General features: G+C 43.0%; 1 protein-coding gene across 1 annotated transcript in view; it reads left to right on the forward strand.

The window, feature by feature from the left end:
• LOC147035458 (glutamate receptor ionotropic, NMDA 2C-like) overlaps positions 1-24,046 on the forward strand; it is a 343,991-nt gene that overhangs the window by 304,356 nt on the left and 15,589 nt on the right. Inside the window, exons 9-13 of the mRNA XM_085898846.1 lie at positions 1,459-1,612; positions 3,890-4,015; positions 6,876-7,105; positions 15,398-15,558; positions 18,683-18,870. Coding sequence (XP_085754972.1) covers positions 1,459-1,612; positions 3,890-4,015; positions 6,876-7,105; positions 15,398-15,558; positions 18,683-18,870 — 859 coding nt within the window. The remainder of the gene's footprint in view (positions 1-1,458; positions 1,613-3,889; positions 4,016-6,875; positions 7,106-15,397; positions 15,559-18,682; positions 18,871-24,046) is intronic.

Genomic DNA, 24,046 nt, shown 5'->3' on the forward strand with positions numbered 1-24,046 from the left:
GAGAGAGAGAGAGAGAGAGAGAGAGAGAGAGAGACAGAGAGAGAGAGAGAGAGAGAGAGAGAGAGAGAGATATATATATATATATATATATATATATATATATATATATATATATATATATATATATATATATATATATATATATATATATATATATATATATATAAGAAGAAATTGAGTTTTTGAAGCATTAAAATTAACTTGATTACATTTGCCCCACTGGAAGGTCTTGGCCAAATCCGAATTTAAAAAGGTCGTTGGGGTGAAACGACATGTAGATCGAGATTTAAAAAAATGCTAAATAAAATTCAAGATAAAATGGTCCACAAAATTTTTTGGAGACGTTATTGGTCACATGATTCTGCAGCCATATTGTTTTTCTATTTTTTAAACTTTCAAAGACCTTCTCTGAAATGGCTGAAAAGATCGAGGCGAAACTTTACACATATGACCGCCTATCCATGAGGAACAAAAGGGTCACACATATGACATCGTAGGTCACAGGGTGTGGCAGCCATATTTGATTTACCCTAAAACCCATAAAGAAAAAATATACACCACTCAAAAGAAGTCCTGGCGAGGGTTTGCAATCTCTGCTTGCTCTTTTTCTTCTTTCCTTGGTGTTGTTTCAGAGATAGAGGTCCAATTTTTTTTCTGTTTTTCCAATATGGCTGCCACACCACATGACATATGACGTCATAATTATCATTATAACATTCTACATGATAAGTCACGCCTATGGTGAAAATTTTGTCTCAATCCGAAAAGCGGTTACAGAGCAAAACACGAAAGTTCTGTGTGGACAAACAAACAAACAAACAAACAAACAAACAGACTCCTTCGGCGAGGGTAATAAGATGGTTCAGGATAAATAAATAAAAGCACACTACAGGCATTCACAACACAGAGCAGATGCTTGCACCTCTACAGATTTTAACTCAGAACAAAAAAATGATTTCATTGGATATTCTTGAGTGCTGGATGGACATGGTCCTTGTGGAACATCCCCTCGTTACATTTCCAGAAGCCCAAATGCAGGATGTGGATGCATCAGCTGGTTGCACTTGGCACTTAAGGAGACGGACATACCTTGGCACATCCCGGGAGGTTCGAAACCCACCATCCATTTGCAAAGTTACTGCAGTCCTAGAAAGGGCCACTGGTGGTGTGATCTTCAGGGAGAGACAATCCAAACACCTCCTTCATGTCAACGTGGAAGCAGATATTGTGCTTTATCCAAACAATATCGTTTGGCTGTAAACTCGTGAAAACGTCCATGGAATGTTGTTCTATTTGTGAAAAATATCACTTCACATATTAACAAACATGGATTTGTGCCGTTGTTGTGAAACACTTCCTTCTTGATGAATACGCCACCCTGTTGTGATGTCCATGGTGTTGCGGTAATTGTGATAAAGTGATGTTCATGAATGCGATTAGATCACTGTGTGCCAACAGGTGGTTCAACACCGAGCACACATGGCGGTGGGTTCTCTCACCATCAACGAGGAACGCTCGGAGGTCATCGACTTATCCGTGCCATTTGTCGAGACCGGTATCAGTGTGATGGTTCCACGCAGCAATGGAACCGTCTCTCCTTCTGCCTTCCTGGGTCAGTTCCTGCCAAACAAAGATCAACAATAAGATGACTTGTTGATAGCCATTCACGAAGTGACGGGGGCCACGTCGGTACAACATTAAATGTAGAGGTGTTTTGGGATAACAAATAAGAACCTCTACCAGGTGCTGTATTCACGGGAAAGCTTTTCCTTCTCCCACCTGGATAGAAGATTCAGTGAGGTCTCCAACTTTAACAAGTGTTTTTTATCCAGTTTGTTGATTGCCTCTCTCTAGTGAAGGAACTGGTGCATCATTTATTATTATTAATTATTTATCACAAGCTTAGCTGAGGCAGGACTCTCTCTCTCTCTCTCTCTCTCTCTCTCTCTCTCTCTCTCTCTCTCTCTCTCTCTCTCTCTCTCTCTCTCTCTCTCTCTCTCTCTGCCTCTCTCTGCCTCTCTCTGCCTCTCTCTGCCTCTCTCTGCCTCTCTCTGCCTCTCTCTGCCTCTCTCTGCCTCTCTCTGCCTCTCTCTGCCTCTCTCTGCCTCTCTCTGCCTCTCTCTGCCTCTCTCTGCCTCTCTCTGCCTCTCTCTGCCTCTCTCTGCCTCCCTCTGCCTCCCTCTGCCTCCCTCTGCCTCTCTCTGCCTCCCTCTGCCTCTCTCTGCCTCTCTCTGCCTCTCTCTGCCTCTCTCTGCCTCTCTCTGCCTCTCTCTGCCTCTCTCTGCCTCTCTCTGCCTCTCTCTAGCTCTCTAGCTCTCTAGCTCTCTAGCTCTCTAGCTCTCTCCAGCTCTCTCCAGCTCTCTCCAGCTCTCTCCAGCTCTCTCCAGCTCTCTCCAGCTCTCTCCAGCTCTCTCCAGCTCTCTCTAGCTCTCTAGCTCTCTAGCTCTCTAGCTCTCTAGCTCTCTAGCTCTCTAGCTCTCTAGCTCTCTAGCTCTCTAGCTCTCTAGCTCTCTAGCTCTCTAGCTCTCTCCAGCTCTCTAGCTCTCTAGCTCTCTCTAGCTCTCTTTAGCTCTCTCAAGCTCCCTCTAGCTCTCTCTCTCTCTCAAGCTCTCTCTAGCTCTCTCTCTCTCTCTCTCTCTCTCTCTCTCTCTCTCTCTCTCTCTCTCTCTCAAGCTCTCTCTAGCTCTCTCTCTCTCAAGCTCTCTCTCTCAAGCTCTCTCAAGCTCTCCTTGTCCATGAGTTAAGATTTTTAAGAATATTATTTTGCCTTTATCAAGGATAATAAATGTTTTGGTATGTCGCACTCAAGGAAGGCAATGAGTCAGGCTACTTTGAGATCTCTTAAAGCTATATGTCACTTTTTGTTTTTTTACACAACAGTCAAGACTCTCGAAGAGCCATAAATGATGAGGATTAGTGGATTTTTTGACCAGTGAGGGAGGGCAGAGGGGATATATGATCAACATTGGACGTACATTCAAAATTATGAGAAAGTAGTCGGAAAAAGAGAAAGGGTTGGTCAAAGTAAAAAATATTGAAGATCACAGGTCACAGGCAGCAATGGGAGACAACCTAAGATGGGGAGCAAGAGAGGAGTGGAGGGTAGAAATATTAGGAGTGCTAGGCCAGTTGAGAGGTAGTTAAAACATCATCGACTACTTTGAGATTAATTGAGAGGCCACAAAGTTTTGTACTGTCAAAGATCAGAAGTTCGTGCCTTTGGGCTCTTTATGAACGATACAGACGATTCTCATTGCTTTTGAGTTTACAACGTGAAGGAGTTCGAGTCGGTGGTCAGACGTGTTTACCCTGGCATGGGAACCCTGGCATGACAGTGATACTGCAGTTGGAAATGAACATTGAAATGCTTTCTCTGATGTAATATGTTTCAACGATTGTGAGGAAGGACTCGGCCTGAGGGAGGATACCCAGTCTCTGACAAGTTTGGACGCCATTTTGGAAATGTGTTCCTCTCAAAAGAGGTCATGCTTGATTGATGCTGAGCTGGAGGAGTTCAAGAGACGAAACCTTTTCTGATGGTTTATCCCAATCATTGTGGTTGTTAAAACTTGGTGGTCAAGGAAGCAACCTGCCGTCTTACAAACATCGAAAATGGATGGACTTGCTTCAGAAATTATTCAGGCTATTATTCTATATTGCCAAATTCTAACACCCCAGAAAATAGCCTCGTCAATTTCCTTGGAGTTTAGACACTGAGGTATTGGTGTGGGATTGACGCAGCTGAATGTACGAGTTCGATGAGAAGTACCATTCTGTATAAGTGGCTATTTGATGTCTTACATTTGCGCATTAAAATACCCACAATTCATTGCTGTAGTGTGATGAGAGGAGACGTTTGACCTCTGTGTGTGTGTGCTGTTTTGTGCAGAGCCTTTCAGTGCAGACGTGTGGGTCATGATGTTCATCCTGTGCCTGCTGGTATCAGGAATCGCGGTCTTTGTGTTCGAATACTTCAGCCCTGTTGGTTACAATCGTGAACTAGCCTCCGGGAAAGGTCAGCACACTGCACACCAATCGCCGCAATCCTTGAATTGCACAATCGATACCGATCTTCCTTAAATTTGGATTAAAAAACAAATTGCGTAGGAATGGAGTTTCCGTCTGTGAAAGACACAGAACCAGCCCTTTGCTAAAAAGCAGTACCAGCTGCCATACTGCTCCCACAGTATCAGCCTACATGGGCTTTCGAAGCCTTTTATAGGCCAACTTACCCACCACTGGATTATATTTCGTCAAAGCATTGATTTCAACATCATGTTGGTAACTTGTTAAACTAATGATAAACGTACCCTTCATTCTGCATGTATTACAGACTAACTGTGGCATTGTTAAACCCAAATTCCACGAAATATGAAACCGATTTGATGTCATAGTTAACATGCTATGTTTGTAAACATACGGTGGTAAAGGGGTAATCATTTAACACAATTAATTCAGATTGGTTGTAAAAACGAGAGGATTAACAATATGTGCAGAAACGAGAATGAGACTCGGTAGAGTGCACACCTCCACCAGGCTCAACAGTTTACGTTTGGTATCCCACTGATAGGCTGGATCTGGATCCTTACCTAACCAAAATCGAATCGGCTTGTTCTTGTCACCTACCCAACTCATCCACCAAGTTTTCTCATAACCCCTCCACAAGTTTTTGACATATCATGCTCAGAGACAAACAGGGGTGAATACATAACCTCCATCCACATTCGGTGGCAGAGGTTACAACGAACACATTTATTATAACACAATCCGGAGCATTCTTCTGCTACCGGGAACACCAAGAACTGTAACGAGGTAGCATGGTGTGTTTACTTACTCAAACCATCCGTTTACAGAAATGTAATCTTTGTTATATTGAGGTTTAATCCTCACTTCTGGACGGCCCTTGTGCAGAAGTAACAAAATGTACACATGATCAGCTCATCATTTGAGTTTGAGGATGACACCTTCACTCTCACCTTTGGGGGTCATAGCTACAAATAATTAGCTCATGGAACATACAGTGCTAATGATATTGGAACATTCACAGAGTCTCATCTTCATCCCTAAGACACGACTTAAAAAAACAAGACAAAGAGCAATCACAGATTGCAGATCCTCGCCATGACTTGTTTTGTGTGGTGTTTGTATACTGGTATGTTAGGTAATTAATAATTAATAAAAGACATAATTAGAACTGGCAGTGATGACCGGGTACCAAGACGTCCCGCTTTGATGGAGCCCCACTTTGATTGGACACCTGACCATGACCCATGACGTTTTTCATTATTATTCAATTGAATTCAGAATGGGATTAAAATATATTCAATTCAAATCAAATGGAAGACCAAATAGGTACAGTCACTGCATTGGAGTAATCAGAAGGAGCCCGAACAAGCAGAAAAGTAAAGATGAAGTCATCAGGAGGAACCTGAATAGGATTTGCATTTCAACTGCTACTCCTCTACCCTCAACCCAATCCAGGCACAGCCAAGTGGAGCCTTATTCAAAAATAAAATAAAATAATAAAAATAATCAAAAAGAACCCACATCAAAAAAATTAAATAATTCTGGCTGCCAGACCATGTGTCTGAACAAGTTAAATTTAAAACATGTATTCGCCATCACAACGAGATTACAACTGTGAAGTTTCACTTCGATTGACGAAGCGGTTCCAGAGAAAACATTATTTAATATTTTTCTTCAATCCAATATGGCTGCCAAACCTTGTGACCAATCAATTACTCCTTTCCTTAACAAACTTGTCCACCCAAGGCTTGGGAAACATTTGTGTGAAGTTTCCCCTTGATCTGTCCAGCCGTTCTGGAGAAGATTTTTGGAGGTTCGAGGGTAAATCCAACATGGCTGCCAAAACATGTGACCGATAATGTCATATGTGTAAACCTTTTGTTCCTCCTGGACAGGTGGTCATACGTGTAAAGTTTCGCCTCGATCTGTTCAGCCACTTCAGAGAAGTAGATTTTTGAAGGATTTTTTCTTTTAACAATACGGCTGCTGAATCACGTGACCGATGGCGTCATCGTTTTTTTTTTTTGTCTTTTTCTGTGAACCATTTTATCCTTAGATGACCCTCAAAATTTTTTTCAAACTGATCAGATGTGGTGTTCTACATATGCAATTATGACGTTATAATGTAGGTTTCTATCACATCATTTTAAAAATCGCATTTATTCCCATGAGGAGTACTTGCCATGTGCCAAGTTTCAATTTTTTTCCTTTGTGTGGTTTCAGAGATACAGAGGTCCAAAGTTTTTCCATTTTTTTCAACATGGCTGCCACACCACGTGACCTATGACGTCATAATTATGATTAAAACATTTTACATGAGTAATCGCGCTTATGGTGAATATTTTGTCTCAACCCAACAAGCAGTTGCGGAGAAAAACACAAAAGTTTTGTGCGAACAAACAAACAAACAAATGAAAACTCACTCATAGAGTGACAACTTGGCAAAACAGCACAAAGTAGAATGGCACTCGGTAGAGTGCATACCTTTGCCAGGTGGAACAGGTCATGTTTTGTATCCCACTGAATGGGCTGGATCTGAACCAAAATCCAAACCGCATGTTCTCGTCACCTATTCAACTCATCCACCTTGTTTTGTCTTAACTCGTCCACAACTTTTTGAGATATAGTGATATATTTAGTTTTTGGCCCAATCTATCAATTTTAGAAATCAGACATGTGTTGACCTTTTGACCTTAAAATTAATTGGTGGTTGAATTCAGTGACCTGACATGAAAAAAATAAATGTCAGGGGCTTTATCTACATCTACTAATTACCACAACGACATATATAAGGAGGTACAAGATCTCCTGGCCCCAAGTAATTCCCATTGGTTTCTGCCATTCCTCAGAGCCTGGTGGTCCAGCCTTTACCATCGGAAAGTCCATCTGGTTGCTGTGGGCTATCGTCTTCAACAACTCCGTCCCAGTGGAAAATCCACGGGGCACCACCAGCAAATTTATGGTGTCTGTGTGGGCCTTCTTTGCCGTCATCTTCCTTGCCAGCTATACAGCAAACCTGGCGGCGTTCATGATCCAGGAGGACTACGTTGATATGGTCTCCGGAATGAGTGACAGCAAAGTATGTGTTCGGTGCTGTAGCGCAGGGGGAGATGTGGTTTTAGAATAGCTTCTGAGCATGTCTGTCTCTCTGGCAAGGCCATGACTTTTTTTTTTTTTTACCATTTGAGCTTTTGTCATCAAATTTCAACAAACTTTTATGAAGAGAATATGGAGAAAATATTTCATAATTGGGACAAAATGTGAAAGAGCAAAGTCATTGTGACTATAAATAGCCCTTATTACTTGTTAGCCCTGCCACAGAATGCTAATGGTGCGTAATGATTGTGATAAATGGTACATAACGATAATGATCATGAGGGTACATAATGACAGTGGTAAGAGGACACAAAGCCTGATGTTGGCTTAATGATTAAGGTGGTTGGCTTAACATCTTAGGCTTTTGAGTTTGAGCACCTGTTTTTTACCATTGAATTAACATCAGGTGGGATTGACTCAGCCTGTCATCCTTCTGAGGTCGGTGAAATCAGTACCAGTGTACTAGTATGAGGGCACAGCATCGGCGGCACAGCCGCACCCCCAGTAGCCACAGGCTGCACATGATAGCTCAGGGTTCATTGTGAGAGTGACAATGGCACATAACGATAATGATAATGGTACATCATGATAGCATACTTGTGAGACGGCCGGTTTTTTAATATCGCTTCCGAGTTTTTCTTGACGAGCAGAAGCCCGTGATAAAAATACCGCGACAGAAAAGCCTGAGCGTATTATATAGACCAAGAATAACCACACCATGGTCACAACCTGAGACACGATATGTATATATATCTATATATGTATATATATATATATATATATATATATATATATATATATATATATATATATATCTATATATATATATATATATATATATATATATATATATATATATATATATATATATATATATATATATATATATATATATATATATATATATATATATATATATATATATATATCTATATAGATATCTATATAGATATATATATATATATATATCTATATAGATATATATATATATATATCTATATAGATATATATATATATATATATATATATATATATATATATATATTGATTTACACATGTATTTTTTTATAATTATATATATATATATATATATATATATATATATATATAATATCTTCTTTCGGCTGCTCCCGTTAGGGGTCGCCACAGCGGATCATCCGTATGATCCGGATAGTGATTTGGCACATGTTTTACGCCGGATGCCCTTCCTGACGCAACCCTGATCACCTCTTACAGCACAGGGATATGGTACACCTATTTTAACCGGGGTATACACCGGCCCAGTATACTGGTACTCGTTTCGCCGACCTCGGAAGGATGACAGGCTGAGTCAACCCCCTGGTGTATTAATTCAGTGGCCGAACGGGGCTTGAACTCAGGACCTCTTGGATCCCAAGCCGCTGCCCCAACCACTGCGCTCACACCAGGCTCAATATATATATATATATATATATATATATATATATATATATATATATATATATATATACATACATATACATACACATAATATATATATATATAATATATATATATATATATACATACATATATATATATATATATATATATATATATATATATATATATATATATACATACTCATAAAAGTGTGTGTGTGTGTGTGTCAGTCATTGATTGGTGTCTTCATGTGCGAGTTTCAGTGTGGAATGGAGTCCTCCCAGGGTGATTTCAAAGTATCCACCTTTATTTCGATAAGGGGTCACGGATTCATGGACCAAGCTTCTAGAACTGGGATATCAAAGTTTTTGCAGATGTGTCAGTGGTTAACATTACAAATTCTGTTGTGTTGTTGTGTGAACAGCTATTCTGACATGAGATTTATTTTTTATTTGTGTTCGCTCATTAAGCATAACATATCACTCTCTTTGCTCATGTCACCTCCACCCCTCGCCTCTCCTTTTTTCTTCCTCCTCCTCTCCCCCACTCTCTGTCTGTCCCCTCTTCACTCCCCCCTTCGAACGAAATGCAGCACTCTCCTCCCACACCAATATATATATATATATATATATATATATATCTCTCTCTCTCTCTCTCTCTCTCTCTCTCTCTCTCTCTCTCTCTCTCTCTCTCTCTCTCTCTCTCTCTCTCTCTCTCTCTCTCTCTCTCTCTCTCTCTCTCTCTCTCTCTCTCTCTCTCTCTCTCTCTCTCTCTCTCTCTCTCTCTCTCTCTCTCTCTCTCTCTCTCTCTCTCTCTCTCTCTCTCTCTCTCTCTCTCTCTCTCTCTCTCTCTCTCTCTCTCTCTCTCTCTCTCTCTCTCTCTCTCTCTCTCTCTCTCTCTCTCTCTCTCTCTCTCTCTCTCTCTCTCTCTCTCTCTCTCTCTCTCTCTCTCTCTCTCTCTCTCTCTCTCTCTCTCTCTCTCTCTCTCTCTCTCTCTCTCTCTCTCTCTCTCTCTCTCTCTCTCTCTCTCTCTCTCTCTCTCTCTCTCTCTCTCTCTCTCTCTCTCTCTCTCTCTCTCTCTCTCTCTCTCCCGCAGTGTATAACAACGTTTTGTGAGGCGTTGCTCTCCCCACTTCCATCCCCCTTCCTCGCTCTTCTCCCCTTCCTAGCTTCCCCTTCCTCACCCACACCTCGCTTCCCCTCCCTCCTCTCCCCTTCCCTCCCTTCACTCCATCCTCTCTGCCTCCCCTCCTCCCTCTCTCTCCCTTTCTCTTTCTCCACCCCCTCCCATTCACACCACTATCAGTAAAGCGACGGGTTGTATTTGCTAGTATATGTGTGTGTATATATAAATATATATATATATATATATATATATATATATATATATATATATTACCTATTCTCTCCACTGAACTCCCTCATCCTTGCTCATGTTCCATATGTAATAAGATTCATCATGATTCCGAACAGGGGATTTACCTTTATATCTGATACCTCGGTTTTGTCATGTGTGTGTGTGTGTGTCCCTCTCTTCCCCCACCCCACGTGCTGTTGTAATATTCCTTGTGTTCACAAGAATCTACATGTGGTCATTTGAGGTACGGGAACTCCATTCAGTATGAGTGAATTGGCTTTAAAAATCCAGCAACACGCAATTCGATTGGGGAACACGCATTTAAAGCACTCTTAAAAGCTGAACAAGGCGACTTGGAAACACATTCATTGCTCTGTTAAATGATCAACTCGACACCTATTGTCCATGTCAGCCTCTGCCACGGTTATATCAGAACGAGCTGATTCATCACACGTTCATGGATTGTTTAACCCCAACATGGGGCCATCAGAAAACTACGTAATGCTATTGTTTTTTAGTAATCTAGCTTTCTAATTAGTATTACCTCACTATTATTCGACATATGATTTGAAAAAAAAATTGTGCTCCCTCATCGTGATTAACACTCGACCCAAACAAAGCCAATGTAAATCTGATGCAACAAATCCAGACAGTGTTTAATCAGCAGTGGCCTACAGGGTTAATGTGTTAGGCCCAAAATAAAACCAAGATGGTGGCCGCATCGTTTCATCTGGGTGAGATGGTGGGTGGAGTGAAGCGACTGATGTGGGTGTGGTCTGGTAGCTGTCTGACCAATGGATACACATTTCAAAAATCAACCCCGAACAAGAACTCCAACAACAGCAATGGGGGAGCTCTTGTAGCCCTGTGGAGAAGAGGCAAAAAGGAGAAGAGAAGAGAAGATCGGACACCAACGGCAGGTAGTCCAGTGAACGTATGTGGCAGCGGGTGGAGTTCAAAGCTGTGAACAGACGTTTTTTGGGAGCAAGATACATTGCCAGTGAAAAAAGATGACATTTTGTGCAGACATCCTGTAGAAACACTCCATTAAAATTTTTTATGCATCATCGATTCTCATGGGAGAGCAAGAACACAGAACAAACAATGACATTTAAGGGAGTAACAAAACCTGAGACAAAATGTAGAATCCAAATCAAAAAAGATCGCTACTGGTGTCCCTGGACAATCATGTAAAATAGAATCAGGCGTACAATCATTACCTTTAAAAGAGTGAAAAATGATTTTTTGAGGCATTTTACATCACGTCCTGCAGAGCCTATTATTTAATTATACTTGATTTGAAAACAAATTCCTTTCCCAAAATTTTTTACGATTTCACTCCAGATTTCGATATAATTATTTTGGCCATGAGTTCCAATTGTCAAATATGGAATCAGATTTTGAATATCTGCTTTTGATAAGCCTGTACGTTACATTATTCAAGTTCCCTACGACATTGCACACTATTGCTGAGCACATTGACGGGGCGTCCATCCATCCATTCCGTTGGGACCATACTCTGTGCAGATCGTCGGTGCTGCCGAAGCAGTCTCCTTGGCTATTGGGCACAATCCTGGACGGGTCGCCACTCCGACACAGTATACCAGCAAGCTGGCACTCATTTTACCAACCTCAGAAGGATAACAGGCAGTGTCAACTCCACCTGGTATTAATTCAACATCCAAGGGGGATTTGAACTCAGGATCCTAGGATACCAAGCCCACCACCCTAACCATTAAGTCAACACCAGGCATATTGACGGGGCGTGACGACCCAGAAAAGCAAAGTTGGCGTATTATTATGTAGATATCATGTAGATTCGCAGATTATTAGATAGATAGATAATATTGATTTTATAAAAAGGAATTTTTTTTTAGAAAATATAGAAAAGAAAGATTATTATGTCAAATTGAAAAAATAAAAGAAGAAGACGATATATAGAAGAGAAAATTGGACACCCTCCCAGTGGAGAAGCAAAATTAATTTGGAAAATATATGAGTGGTTTGCACCATGGGATGACATCCCACATCGGACTGTGTGGTCAACAGCGGCCGGGGGCTGTTGGAGGGGAGGGGGGAAAAAACCCTTTAGCTCCATCAGGATCGACCTCCTCGACACTAAGTATTCATGTATAGATTTACCTTTGAGCTTCAGTGTGTCTGTCCAGGCCATAAATCGTTTATTTTTTATTTTTTTTTTACCATCTGAGCTTTTGTTATCAAATCTTCAACAAACCTTTATTATGAGAATATGGAGAACGCAAATTAATAAAATGAACAAATAAATACTTTTTTTTAGCTGTTATTTTCATCAAGTTTATTTAGAGTACTAAGCAGACGTGGACAGGCTTTGCATTTTGGGATGCTTTCGAGTTAGTCTTACCCCGAAGGGGATGCAAGACTATTGAAATGCCCCTGTCTATATGTCTGTCTGTCTCTGTGTGTCTGTATTTTTGTGAAAATAAGAGTGCCAGTTAGAAAAGGTCGGATAATGGTTACGGGACATACAGTGATACAGGTAGAGAGAGGACAGAGTGAGTGGGAGGAGAAGATATTGGTGACAGGATTGGAGATGGCATGAAGTTGCGATGAGCTGCATCCTGAAAGATCAGAGGGAAGAGCAATAGAGGACGGAGTCAGAGATGTAGTTATTGAGATGAGCAAAGGAAGGTTTTGTTTTTTTTTAATCCATTGATGTATGTCATTTATTTATGATCTATGTGAAGGAATCAGGATTAATTTCTCTAAGTTAGCAGGTGACACTCAGCAGGGAGGAGGAGGAGGTAAAGTACATGGTTTGGAAGAAGAGAAACAGGAAGTTTATTTATTCTAGGGCAGTGTTTTTCAAACATTGGGTCAATACCCCAAGTGGTTCATGAGTGGGTATTGACGTGTCTGCAAAAAAGAAATACAAATGGCCCAGATGCTAGCCTTTTTGTTACTCCTGTAGTCAGGGTTGGCACCGATGAGCCCATCCCAGTTTTCCCCAGCTGGGTTTCAAATAAACTCACTTGAATAAACTCAATATTTTCCCCAGTAATGTGGGTTGATTCAAAATCCCCACATCATTGTTTCTTTTAACCCTTGGTGTAGGGGTAACAGGGGATCATGGTGACCAAATACCAGGATTGGGAGGTCGTCTGGTAAATCCGGCTGAGAAACACTGTTCTGGAGAATGACTCGGGAAGTGGTGAAGAGGAGTTAATGTGGGAAAATGTAAGTAAATGGTAATGGGTAGAAAGAGCATTGTTATAGATTACTGGAATGTAAGAGCCATCGCTTCGCTGACGGGAATACCAATCTTTGCGTAATTGCTAAAAAAAATTAATTTTTTAACGGTTCTTGTTGATGGAAAAATTTAAATTAGGTCATGTATAGATACCAGCCTAGCTATACACTCATGGAGCGAGGAGGGGGAGAGTGTTAATGGGATATTCATCACAACCTTTTGAGATGCTGAATTCTGAATAATATACTACAACATACCAAGAGAAAGATCAAGAAAAAAATTCTCCCCCTCCCCCTCTCTTCCTTCTTTTGATCAACTGTCTGGGGTACGTTTAAGCACCGGCCATGCCAGGAAAGAAGCTATCCTCATGGATGGATGTGCAGCACGTTCATATGCTGTGTGTTCGTATATGCGTGTATTGCTATGCTGCGCTGTGTAGGGGATAACGTTACTCCTTGATCTGTGTCATCTCTTATAGGACAATTGTTGACGGACGGATGCACAAAGGCACGCTGAGATCGAGTTCCTTTTATGTATAAGATTTACTAAAAAAAAGGAATCATATTCTACATTGAGTAGTTCAGAAATAACTGTAGACGAAACACTCGACCACCACCCACCACCACCACCACCACAATGGCACAGGGTCAGGTAATGATACATAAAACGATGATAATTTTCAGATGTATAACGAGGAGAATTTTGTTCAATTCAACCGGAGTTGTATTATTGTTTTGTTTAGAGTCGGGTTTTGTGACGTCGACAATATGGATCAATACGGTTTCGGTTACCCTCTTCACAAGGAAAATAAATAGCCCCGAGTGGGCTGACGGTCATTTTTTTGAAGTTTTAATCTGGAAAATGTGACGGAAGTGAGACTGGTGTCAATTTTGGGGGAACCCCCCTGGGAGCCCCCCCCCCGATCCGAAATCGAAAAGTTGAAGCCCAAGCAATTTGGGCAGGCTACTATCTTGTATTCATGTGTCAAGTTTCAGAACAATAAGCCAGCTGATAAGGGAGGAGTATCAAAAATAGAGATCCAAAGTTTCTGTGAGTACCTTCGACTTGGAAGCTCCCATGATCAGAAATCGAAAAATCAAAGCCCGAGCGATTGTGGGGGCTACTTAATTGTATTCATGTGTCAAGTTTCAAAACAATCATCTGGGTGATAAGGAAGGAGTAGCAAAAAGAGCAAAACGTTAACGGACAACCAGACGGACAGACGTCCGGGCATCACAATCCAATTTATTATAAGTTCATCTGTTGGAGAATCGAGATGAGATGACCTGTTGATATGTCTGTATTAAAGAGGGTTCAGTGTCCGGCCATTGAAATAGCTGTTAGGGTCAGAAGACTGTGTGGTTTGTATCAGAGTCGTGATGAAAATATTTCGTATATTCAAAGAAATTGATAGAATCCTTTCAGTGGTGAAGGAGGTGTGGGCTTGGTGGCTAAAGACAAGCGATGAAATAAAAAGGAGAATGAAACCGAGATAAGATGGATTCTTTATACCCATGGAATGGTTTGCATGTGGAATAATTTGCTTGGAAGAGTGGAGGAAGCAAAGACAGACAGTCACCATAATATACTGTATTAGAGGGTGATACAATTTTTAGGTGAAAGTGAGACTAGTGGGTACAGTTGCTTGGACCAGGTGGGCAACAGAGTGCACATTCACATGCTTGTGCTCATGTGTTTGGGCCTTCCATCGCCATGTTCTGGCCACGTTTCCTTTCGCCCATCCTTTTTCCTCATGTGTGCTCTCAGGCTAAGACTGTTTGGCTGTTCCCAAGAGTTAACCTTCTGGTTAACTATTATGGTGTCAGGGTAGGTACATGTGCGATTGATTACTGAATGGAGATATGGCCCAGGCTGTCTGGACAGAATTGTATGGCTTTCCCTGCATTTCCTTTTCTTGCTGAAATTTAGATTCAGACAAGAGTACTGTGTAGGTAGTACGACGTACCTTGATGTACTGTGAAGAAGAAAAGAGCACAGTATACTATTCGATCGGTGGAGGGTCCATCCTCTTGAGAGAGCGTCATGACATTCACGATAAGTCATAAACCTTTCCTTGGCTAATAAAACGCCAAACTGGACAGGTTGCCTTTCTGTAGACAAGGTGCGGACATTTACACTCAGCGCTCATGGGAATTGAACTTGGATCAGTGAGGTCAATGCAACAAGGCTGTAACCGCTTCGCCGTTCGAGTAGTTTTGCATCAAATGAAATGTTTGTCTCGTCGATGCCACAAGCTCTTTCGTCTTGTTTCCCGTTTTCTCTTTGCAGTTTCAAAACCCCACTCAGCAGCATCCGGCGTTCAGGTTCGGAACCGTACCCAACGGCAGCACTGAGCGTAACATCCGCAACAACTATCCGCACATGCACGCCTACATGTCAAAGTTCAACCAGAAAAATGTGGAGAGAGCCCTGGTCAGCCTCAAGACAGGGTACGTTTTACCACGCCGACCATCCGCACATCCCACCTGCGTGTTGGCGGAAACACAAACATTTTCACAACCAGTATCTGTCCTTCTTTGTGCTTTGGCACAGAGGTGTTTTTACACCTGAAACGGTTTCAATATGGATTTTAAAAAAACAATGTGCTTGGGTAGTCGCTGACCCGCATATTTATGCCTATGCTTAATTATGCGGACACACATCGAAGATGGTGGATAGAAGTTATGTTTTCATCCATGCTTGTTAATTACGAAATCATATTCACAAGTGTACTGGTTGGTCAGGTCTGCTATTAGTTGTCGAAAAAAAAATTTCACTTTGTATGTTGGTCTGTCGAGTTTGTCTTTGTTTGTTTGTTTGTTTGTTTGTAACACGATTTTTGGCCACAGTTTTCAAGCAATCATTTTGAGTTTTTTTGTGTATGTATGTGACCGGCCATGGACAGCAACGTTTAATTTTGGTGAAGATCCGAATCCAGACTCAGATCTGAGAATTTTTTTAAGTGATTCTTCACCATTGAAAGATAGGGCCAAAAACGATACATAGAACAATATCTCAAAAGGTTGCAGATGGATTCGGACTGAACTTGGTGGACAGGTTGGTTGTGTGACAAGGACGAATTGATTCAATTTTGGTGAAGATCCCAATCTGGATCCGGATTCAAAAATTTTACAAGTGATTCTTCAGCATTGAGAGATGGGGCAAAAAACTATGTATATCATGATATCTCAAAAAGTTTTGGATGAGTTGGTTAGGTGACAAGAACAAGCCGATTTGATTTTGCTTAAGCTCCAGATTCAGATCCGAACTATTAGTGGGATACAAAATGTAAACTGTTCAGCCTGGCGGAGGTATGCGCTCCACTGAGTGCCGTTCCGTTTTACCAAGTGTCACTCGATGAGTGATTTTTTTTTTTCATTCTGTCTGTTTTTTTATGTCATTCACCTACAGATCACAATTTTAAACCGATCTTCACGAAACTTCACGACCTGATAGAGTTCGTCATAAGCAAGAAGCCTCTTATTTTTTGAGGTCAAAGGTTCAACATAGGCTAAAGGTCAACAACTACATCAAATTTCTAAAATCCTCAATTGTCATCCGATTGACTTGAAATTTGAAGAAGAGTTGCATGTTTGATCATTAAATTCAACCACCAATTATTTTTAAGGTCAAAAAGTATCGTGTTCTGCACGACGTCTTTCTTGTTTGTATGTCAGTCACCTCCAGGTCACATTTTTACTCCAATCTTCACAAAACTTCACCACCTGGTAGAGCTCGTGACAAGCGCGAAGCCGATTGGTCTCGAAGTTAATAGGTCAAAAGGTCAAAGATAAAGGTCACATAAATCGTCAAATTTCAACCGATTCACTTGATATCTATGTATATACTGTATATAAAACTGAAAAACACAGGTGGACGGTGAACCCTCATCAAGGTGAAGTCTTGGTCGACCACTGTGAGTACGTCTATTGATTACGTACTGTTTGAACATGAGTTGGACGGTGAGTACATCGATTAATTACTCATTATTGGACCTTGACTACATCTATTAATTATCTCTATTAATTACGGACCATACCTTTTAGACATGTAGACTTTTAGAGCCCTCACATATTTTAGACCTTTTAGACACCTTGAGACCATTTTTTATACCCTTTGGACCTTTTCAGACCCTTTATACCGTTTTACCCTTTATACCTTTTCGAGCCTTTAGACCCCAAAGACCCTTTTGACCCTTTCTAACCCTAAAACCCCTGAAAACCCTTATTCCCTAAAGTAGAGTGCATACCTTCCGCAGGCTGAACAGTTTACGTATCCCACTGATAGGGCCAGTCTGCCCCAAGATCTTAATCAAAATCTAATCGGCTTGTTCTTGTCACTTACCCAATCCAACTCATCCACCATGTTTTGCTGAATCCATCCAAAACTTTTTGAGATATCCTCCTCACAGACACAGACACAGACAAACAAACGGACAAACAGGTGAGAAAACATATCCTCCGTCCACCCCCGGTGGAGGAGATAAAAACACAAACTTTTGAACATCAGGGATGATAAATATTTACATCATGTTTGTAACGAACTGCAGCTGGAAAAGAAGCAACAAATGAATGTGAAAAAGACAATTTTATGATAAGCTAAGGATTAGGATTAGGGTTCATAGATCAGAGTGAAGTGGAAAGGGATGGCTGGGTGTGAGGTTTGGATAGTTGAGCAGTAAAATGGATTGAATTGGAGAGAGGGACACAAGTGACCAGTCCGGCCGAGTTGAGTTCTGATGACCGAGGGTTCAATACCTGTACAGCAGGCCAGGGAGACAGACAATGTCAGCAGTTATAGCTGTCTGATCCAACTCTACAACTTTAATGACCCACCTACTTGTGGGGTCAGCCAGGAATCATTTTTCCTCCAAGTCTTTCACAAACCGGCTGACAATACCTGACATTCGACTGAAGGCGATGGGTTACTCAGTGCCAGAGATAACACGCCTATTCTTCACGAAAGACACCGTGGAATCTTTATCATCCATCAGCTCATGCTACACAAGGGCGGAGTGGTATCCCATCCAGGACAGGACACTCAGTTTAACGTTCATTTGAGGGAAGACGTATGCACCTTGTACACAACCCAGCCGAGCCCCCTTCCCTCCCTGCATGCACCATGTACGCAGCAGCCAAACCCAGTTCCTCTACTTTATTATTAATAATACCCTTTTTGGAATCTACCCACATTCTCCCTCTTCTCTCTTTCCCCCATTCTCTCCTCCCGACTTCCCCATTTTCCTTCCCACCCTACATTACTTTCCCCTCTGGCTTCTTTTCCACCTTTGCTGTAAACCAAATGCATACAAATGATATCAATAGCCAATGGACAAATCCATACAGCAGATGGGATTTGCACCTGGGATCCCAACATCATGAGATGAATGCTCGAATTGGGACAAACAGAGTTTCTTGTAGAGCGCTCGCCAAGTGGCTTAAGCACTCAAGCAAGCACTGCATTTGAAACCGTTGATGAGGAACGGCTGGTTTGGCAAGCGTTAGCGAGCTGCTTGATAACTGAACGTACCCCAAAGTTGCACACCAAACAGTGATTTTTTTTTCCTCCTCACAGGAAGCTAGATGCATTCATATATGATGCAGCTGTGCTGAACTACATGGCGGGTAAGGATGAAGGGTGCCGCCTGGTCACCATTGGAAGTGGAAAGGTATTTGCGACCACTGGTTACGGCATCGCTCTGCAGAAGAACTCTCGATGGAAAAGGGCCATTGATCTGGCACTCCTTCAGTTTATCGGAGATGGTAAGGCTTGTGATGGGGTTGAGGTGGGGTTAGCATGTGGTTGTGATGGGGTTGAGGTGGGGTTAGCATGTACTTGTGATGGGGTTGAGGTGAGGTTAGCATGTGGTTGTGATGGGGTTGAGGTGGGGTTAGCATGTACTTGTGATGGGGTTGAGGTGGGGTTAGCATGTGGTTGTGATGGGGTTGAGGTGAGGTTAGCATGTGCTTGTGATGGGGTTGAGGTGAGGTTAGCATGTGCTTGTGATGGGGTTGAGGTGGGGTTAGCATGTGCTTGTGATGGGGTTGAGGTGGGGTTAGCATGTGGTTGTGATGGGGTTGAGGTGGGGTTAGCATGTGCTTGTGATGGGGTTGAGGTGGGGTTAGCATGTGCTTGTGATGGGGTTGAGGTGGGGTTAGCATGTGCTTGTGATGGGGTTGAGGTGGGGTTAGCATGTGCTTGTGATGGGGTTGAGGTGAGGTTAGCATGTGCTTGTGATGGGGTTGGTGTGGGGTTAGCATGTGCTTGTGATGGGGTTGGTGTGGGGTTAGCATGTGCTTGTGATGGGGTTGGTGTGGGGTTAGCATGTGCTTGTGATGGAGTTGAGGTGAGGTTAGCATGTGCTTGTGATGGGGTTGAGGTGAGGTTAGCATGTGCTTGTGATGGGGTTGGTGTGGGGTTAGCATGTGCTTGTGATGGGGTTGGTGTGGGGTTAGCATGTGCTTGTGATGGGGTTGAGGTGGGGTTAGCATGTGCTTGTGATGGGGTTGAGGTGGGGTTAGCATGTGCTTGTGATGGGGTTGAGGTGGGGTTAGCATGTGCTTGTGATGGGGTTGAGGTGGGGTTAGCATGTGCTTGTGATGGGGTTGAGGTGAGGTTAGCATGTGCTTGTGATGGGGTTGAGGTGGGGTTAGCATGTGCTTGTGATGGGGTTGAGGTGGGGTTAGCATGTGCTTGTGATGGGGTTGAGGTGGGGTTAGCATGTGCTTGTGATGGGGTTGAGGTGGGGTTAGCATGTGCTTGTGATGGGGTTGAGGTGGGGTTAGCATGTGGTTGTGATGGGGTTGAGGTGGGGTTAGCATGTACTTGTGATGGGGTTGAGGTGAGGTTAGCATGTGGTTGTGATGGGGTTGAGGTGGGGTTAGCATGTACTTGTGATGGGGTTGAGGTGGGGTTAGCATGTGGTTGTGATGGGGTTGAGGTGAGGTTAGCATGTGCTTGTGATGGGGTTGAGGTGAGGTTAGCATGTGCTTGTGATGGGGTTGAGGTGGGGTTAGCATGTGCTTGTGATGGGGTTGAGGTGGGGTTAGCATGTGGTTGTGATGGGGCTGAGGTGGGGTTAGCATGTGCTTGTGAAGGGGTTGAGGTGGGGTTATCATGTGCTTGTGATGGGGTTGAGGTGGGGTTAGCATGCGCTTGTGATGGGGTTGAGGTGGGGTTAGCATGTGCTTGTGATGGGGTTGAGGTGAGGTTAGCATGTGCTTGTGATGGGGTTGGTGTGGGGTTAGCATGTGCTTGTGATGGGGTTGGTGTGGGGTTAGCATGTGCTTGTGATGGAGTTGAGGTGAGGTTAGCATGTGCTTGTGATGGGGTTGAGGTGAGGTTAGCATGTGCTTGTGATGGGGTTGGTGTGGGGTTAGCATGTGCTTGTGATGGGGTTGAGGTGGGGTTAGCATGTGCTTGTGATGGGGTTGAGGTGAGGGTAGCATGTGGTTGTGATGGGGTTGAGGTGAGGTTAGCATGTGCTTGTGATGGGGTTGAGGTGAGGTTAGCATGTGGTTGTGATGGTGTTGAGGTGAGGTTAGCATGTGCTTGTGATGGGGTTGAGGTGAGGTTAGCATGTGCTTGTGATGGGGTTGAGGTGGGGTTAGCATGTGCTTGTGATGGGGTTGAGGTGGGGTTAGCATGTGGTTGTGATGGGGTTGAGGTGGGGTTAGCATGTGCTTGTGATGGGGTTGAGGTGGGGTTAGCATGTGCTTGTGATGGGGTTGAGGTGGGGTTAGCATGTGCTTGTGATGGGGTTGAGGTGGGGTTAGCATGTGCTTGTGATGGGGTTGAGGTGAGGTTAGCATGTGCTTGTGATGGGGTTGGTGTGGGGTTAGCATGTGCTTGTGATGGGGTTGGTGTGGGGTTAGCATGTGCTTGTGATGGAGTTGAGGTGAGGTTAGCATGTGCTTGTGATGGGGTTGAGGTGAGGTTAGCATGTGCTTGTGATGGGGTTGGTGTGGGGTTAGCATGTGCTTGTGATGCGGTTGAGGTGCGGTTAGCATGTGCTTGTGATGGGGTGGAGGTGGGGTTAGCATGTGCTTGTGATGGGGTTGAGGTGTGGTTAGCATGTGCTCGTGATGGGGTTGTGGTGGGTTTAGCATGTGCTTGTGATGCGGTTGAGCTCCGGTTAGCATGTGCTTGTGATGGGGTTGAGGTGAGGTTAGCATGTGCTTGTGATGGGGTTGAGGTGAGGTTAGCATGTGCTTGTGATGGGGTTGAGGTGAGGTTAGCATGTGCTTGTGATGGGGTTGAGGTGGGTTTAGCATGTGCTTGTGATGGGGTTGAGGTGAGGTTAGCATGTGGTTGTGATGGGGTTGAGGTGGGGTTAGCATGTGCTTGTGATGGGGTTGAGGTGGGGTTAGCATGTGCTTGTGATGGGGTTGAGGTGGGGTTAGCATGTGCTTGTGATGGGGTTGGTGTGCATTTATGATGGGGGTACGGTTGAGTTAGCGTACGCTTGTGTTGGGTTTGGGGTGGGGTTGAAGTGGGTTTGTGATGCGGATATCAAATTTAAGTGGATGTTACCTTCATAAAATAAATATAATCGAGTAACAAATATAGTGATGTTTGGAAATATTACATGGTTGGTCAAACACTATTGTTACATCACGTGACTAGAGGTCGAGACTGCCATTGAGGAATTTGGAAGGCAAAATACCCTCACCCACCCGTCCCCCCCCGACACGTACCACTCCTGCGATCACAGAGCTAATTGTATGCCTCGGATGTGTGAATTAATTATACCAAGTGGAATAAGAAGCTTTTCTGACACACAAACATCAGCGTTCAAATATGAAGGCACTACCAACTAGTATAGTCACTCAGTAATCCAGGTTCAGGTCCGATGATTCGTCCACTGAGTGGTCTTCATCTGCAGCTGTGCAGGCATTGTGTGCCAGGTGCTTAGTATCCTCCGGATGAGGGGTGGCTGGACAGGCTTCGTTTGACTGCAATGAGCAGATGGTGAGATCCAATCCTCATTTTCATTACGTTGCAGTCGCGTGAAGAACCCTTCAGAACTGTTTGAGACGTTGCCGGTTTGATTTATGCAGTTGAACACAGAGCAGACCTTTGTGATAGATGCTTGAGAGAGAGGATTTACATTCTGTCAATTATTTCTTGCTTGAATGGAACCTAAGTGGAATGCGTTTTTTGGAGAAAGTTTCACAAGTAAAAGGAATATTTAATTTGTGGAGAACAAACGAAAAGAGGTTGAATCTGATGCATGTGGCTCTGGTGGAAACTGAAGGTGCACCTGTGGATCCATGCTGCCAGGGTTTGACTTCAAAACAAAATGGATCTGACTTGGACTGGAAGAACCAAAGAAGGGACTAAAATGGTAATTTTGGAAGGTGAAGCCGACCTCCGAAAGGCAAATGTCTTTCTACAAAAAGGCAAAAACATTGCTAACTGGAGGGGCACCCGGTTGAGCGCATACCTCCGCCACATAATGCCTGATACACGAGAACAAATCGGGCCCAATAACTTTTTGAAATATCATGATATACATCGTTTTTGGCCCTATCTCTCAATGGCATGCCTGGTGTTGGCTTAATGGTTAGGGGATGGTGGGCTTTGGATCCTTGGGTCCTGAGTTCAAATCCCGCTCAGCTGTTTAATTAATACCAGGTGGGGTTAACTTGACCTGTCATCCTTCTCAGGTCGGCAAAATGAGTGCCAGCATGCTGGTATACTGTGTCGCAGTGGCGAGCTATCCAGGATTGTTCCGAATAGCCAAGGAGACTGCTTTGGCAGCACCAACGCCCTGCACAGAGTATGGTCCCAATCTCCTCCTCCTCCTCCTCCTCCTCCTCCTCCCAATGGTGAAGGATCACTTTAAAAATTAAATAATTCTCGTTTCCAGATCCAGATTCGGATCTTCACCAAAATCTAATCAGTTCGTCCTCATCACACACTCAAACTGCCCACTAAATTTAATCCGGATCCGTCCACACGTTTTTGAGATATCCTGCAGACAAACAGACGGAGAGGGGTGAAAACATAACCTTCTTCACCTTCGGTTGTGGAGGTAAATGTAAAACCAGTGATTTTGTTGAAGATTGAATGTCATAGGAATAATCCCATCGACATGATCGCAGCTGAAGTATGCCACCATGACAAGTGCATGAACAAATTAATGGCCACTGCAGTTTCTTCTAAGTCACGTGACCTATATCATGGAGCATTTTGTGACCGACGACAAGGGATCGCCCGAAGAGGCTCGATGATGAAGAAAAAGTTTTCTGGCCCACGGAAGGATATTGTGACGTTGTATTCATAGGTAATGCCTTGAATGCGGGTGATTTGCTTTAGGAAATGAACAGAATAAGGAAAGACATGCAGGAAACTTGCATCAAAGCCACTGACTCTTGTGACTATGAAGAATATGTTGTTGATGCTGCATTAAAATCAGATGTTGAATTGTCGAGTTCCAGTCATGAACTATATAGTCCTCATTTAAGGGCCCTGTCACACCTTGACATTTTAGCCAGCGTATGGAAACGTATCAAAATGTATGTAAAACGCTGGCGTACGCTGAACTATTGATGGTTTTTTTTCAGTTTTGGGCGTATTCATAACGAGTTGGACGTATGCATAACGTATTAGTAACGTACACAGAACGCTTCGATAACTTATAGATAACTTATACCAATGAATGCTTGCGTGTTGTCGGCGTTCACAACATATGCCCAACGATAGTCTAATTTATGCATAGCGTGGCAGCGTATCGCCGATGATCACGTGGCGTAGCCTATTAATAGGCTGCCGCTCAACGATTTAAATCATAACCGCACTAGACATCAAAGTGTCAACATCACCGTCATGCCGAAGGAAAAAAAAAACCATGGAGTCTGGAACACTGACGGGTTCCTCCTGTGTGAACCCCATTTTTATATACCAATTCCCCTAAACGCTGCCAATACACCATTA

The sequence above is a fragment of the Eptatretus burgeri genome, chromosome 1 (genome assembly GCF_056783735.1).
Source record: "Eptatretus burgeri isolate ZD-2024b chromosome 1, Ebu_testis_v1, whole genome shotgun sequence".
NCBI lineage: Eukaryota > Metazoa > Chordata > Myxini > Myxiniformes > Myxinidae > Eptatretus > Eptatretus burgeri.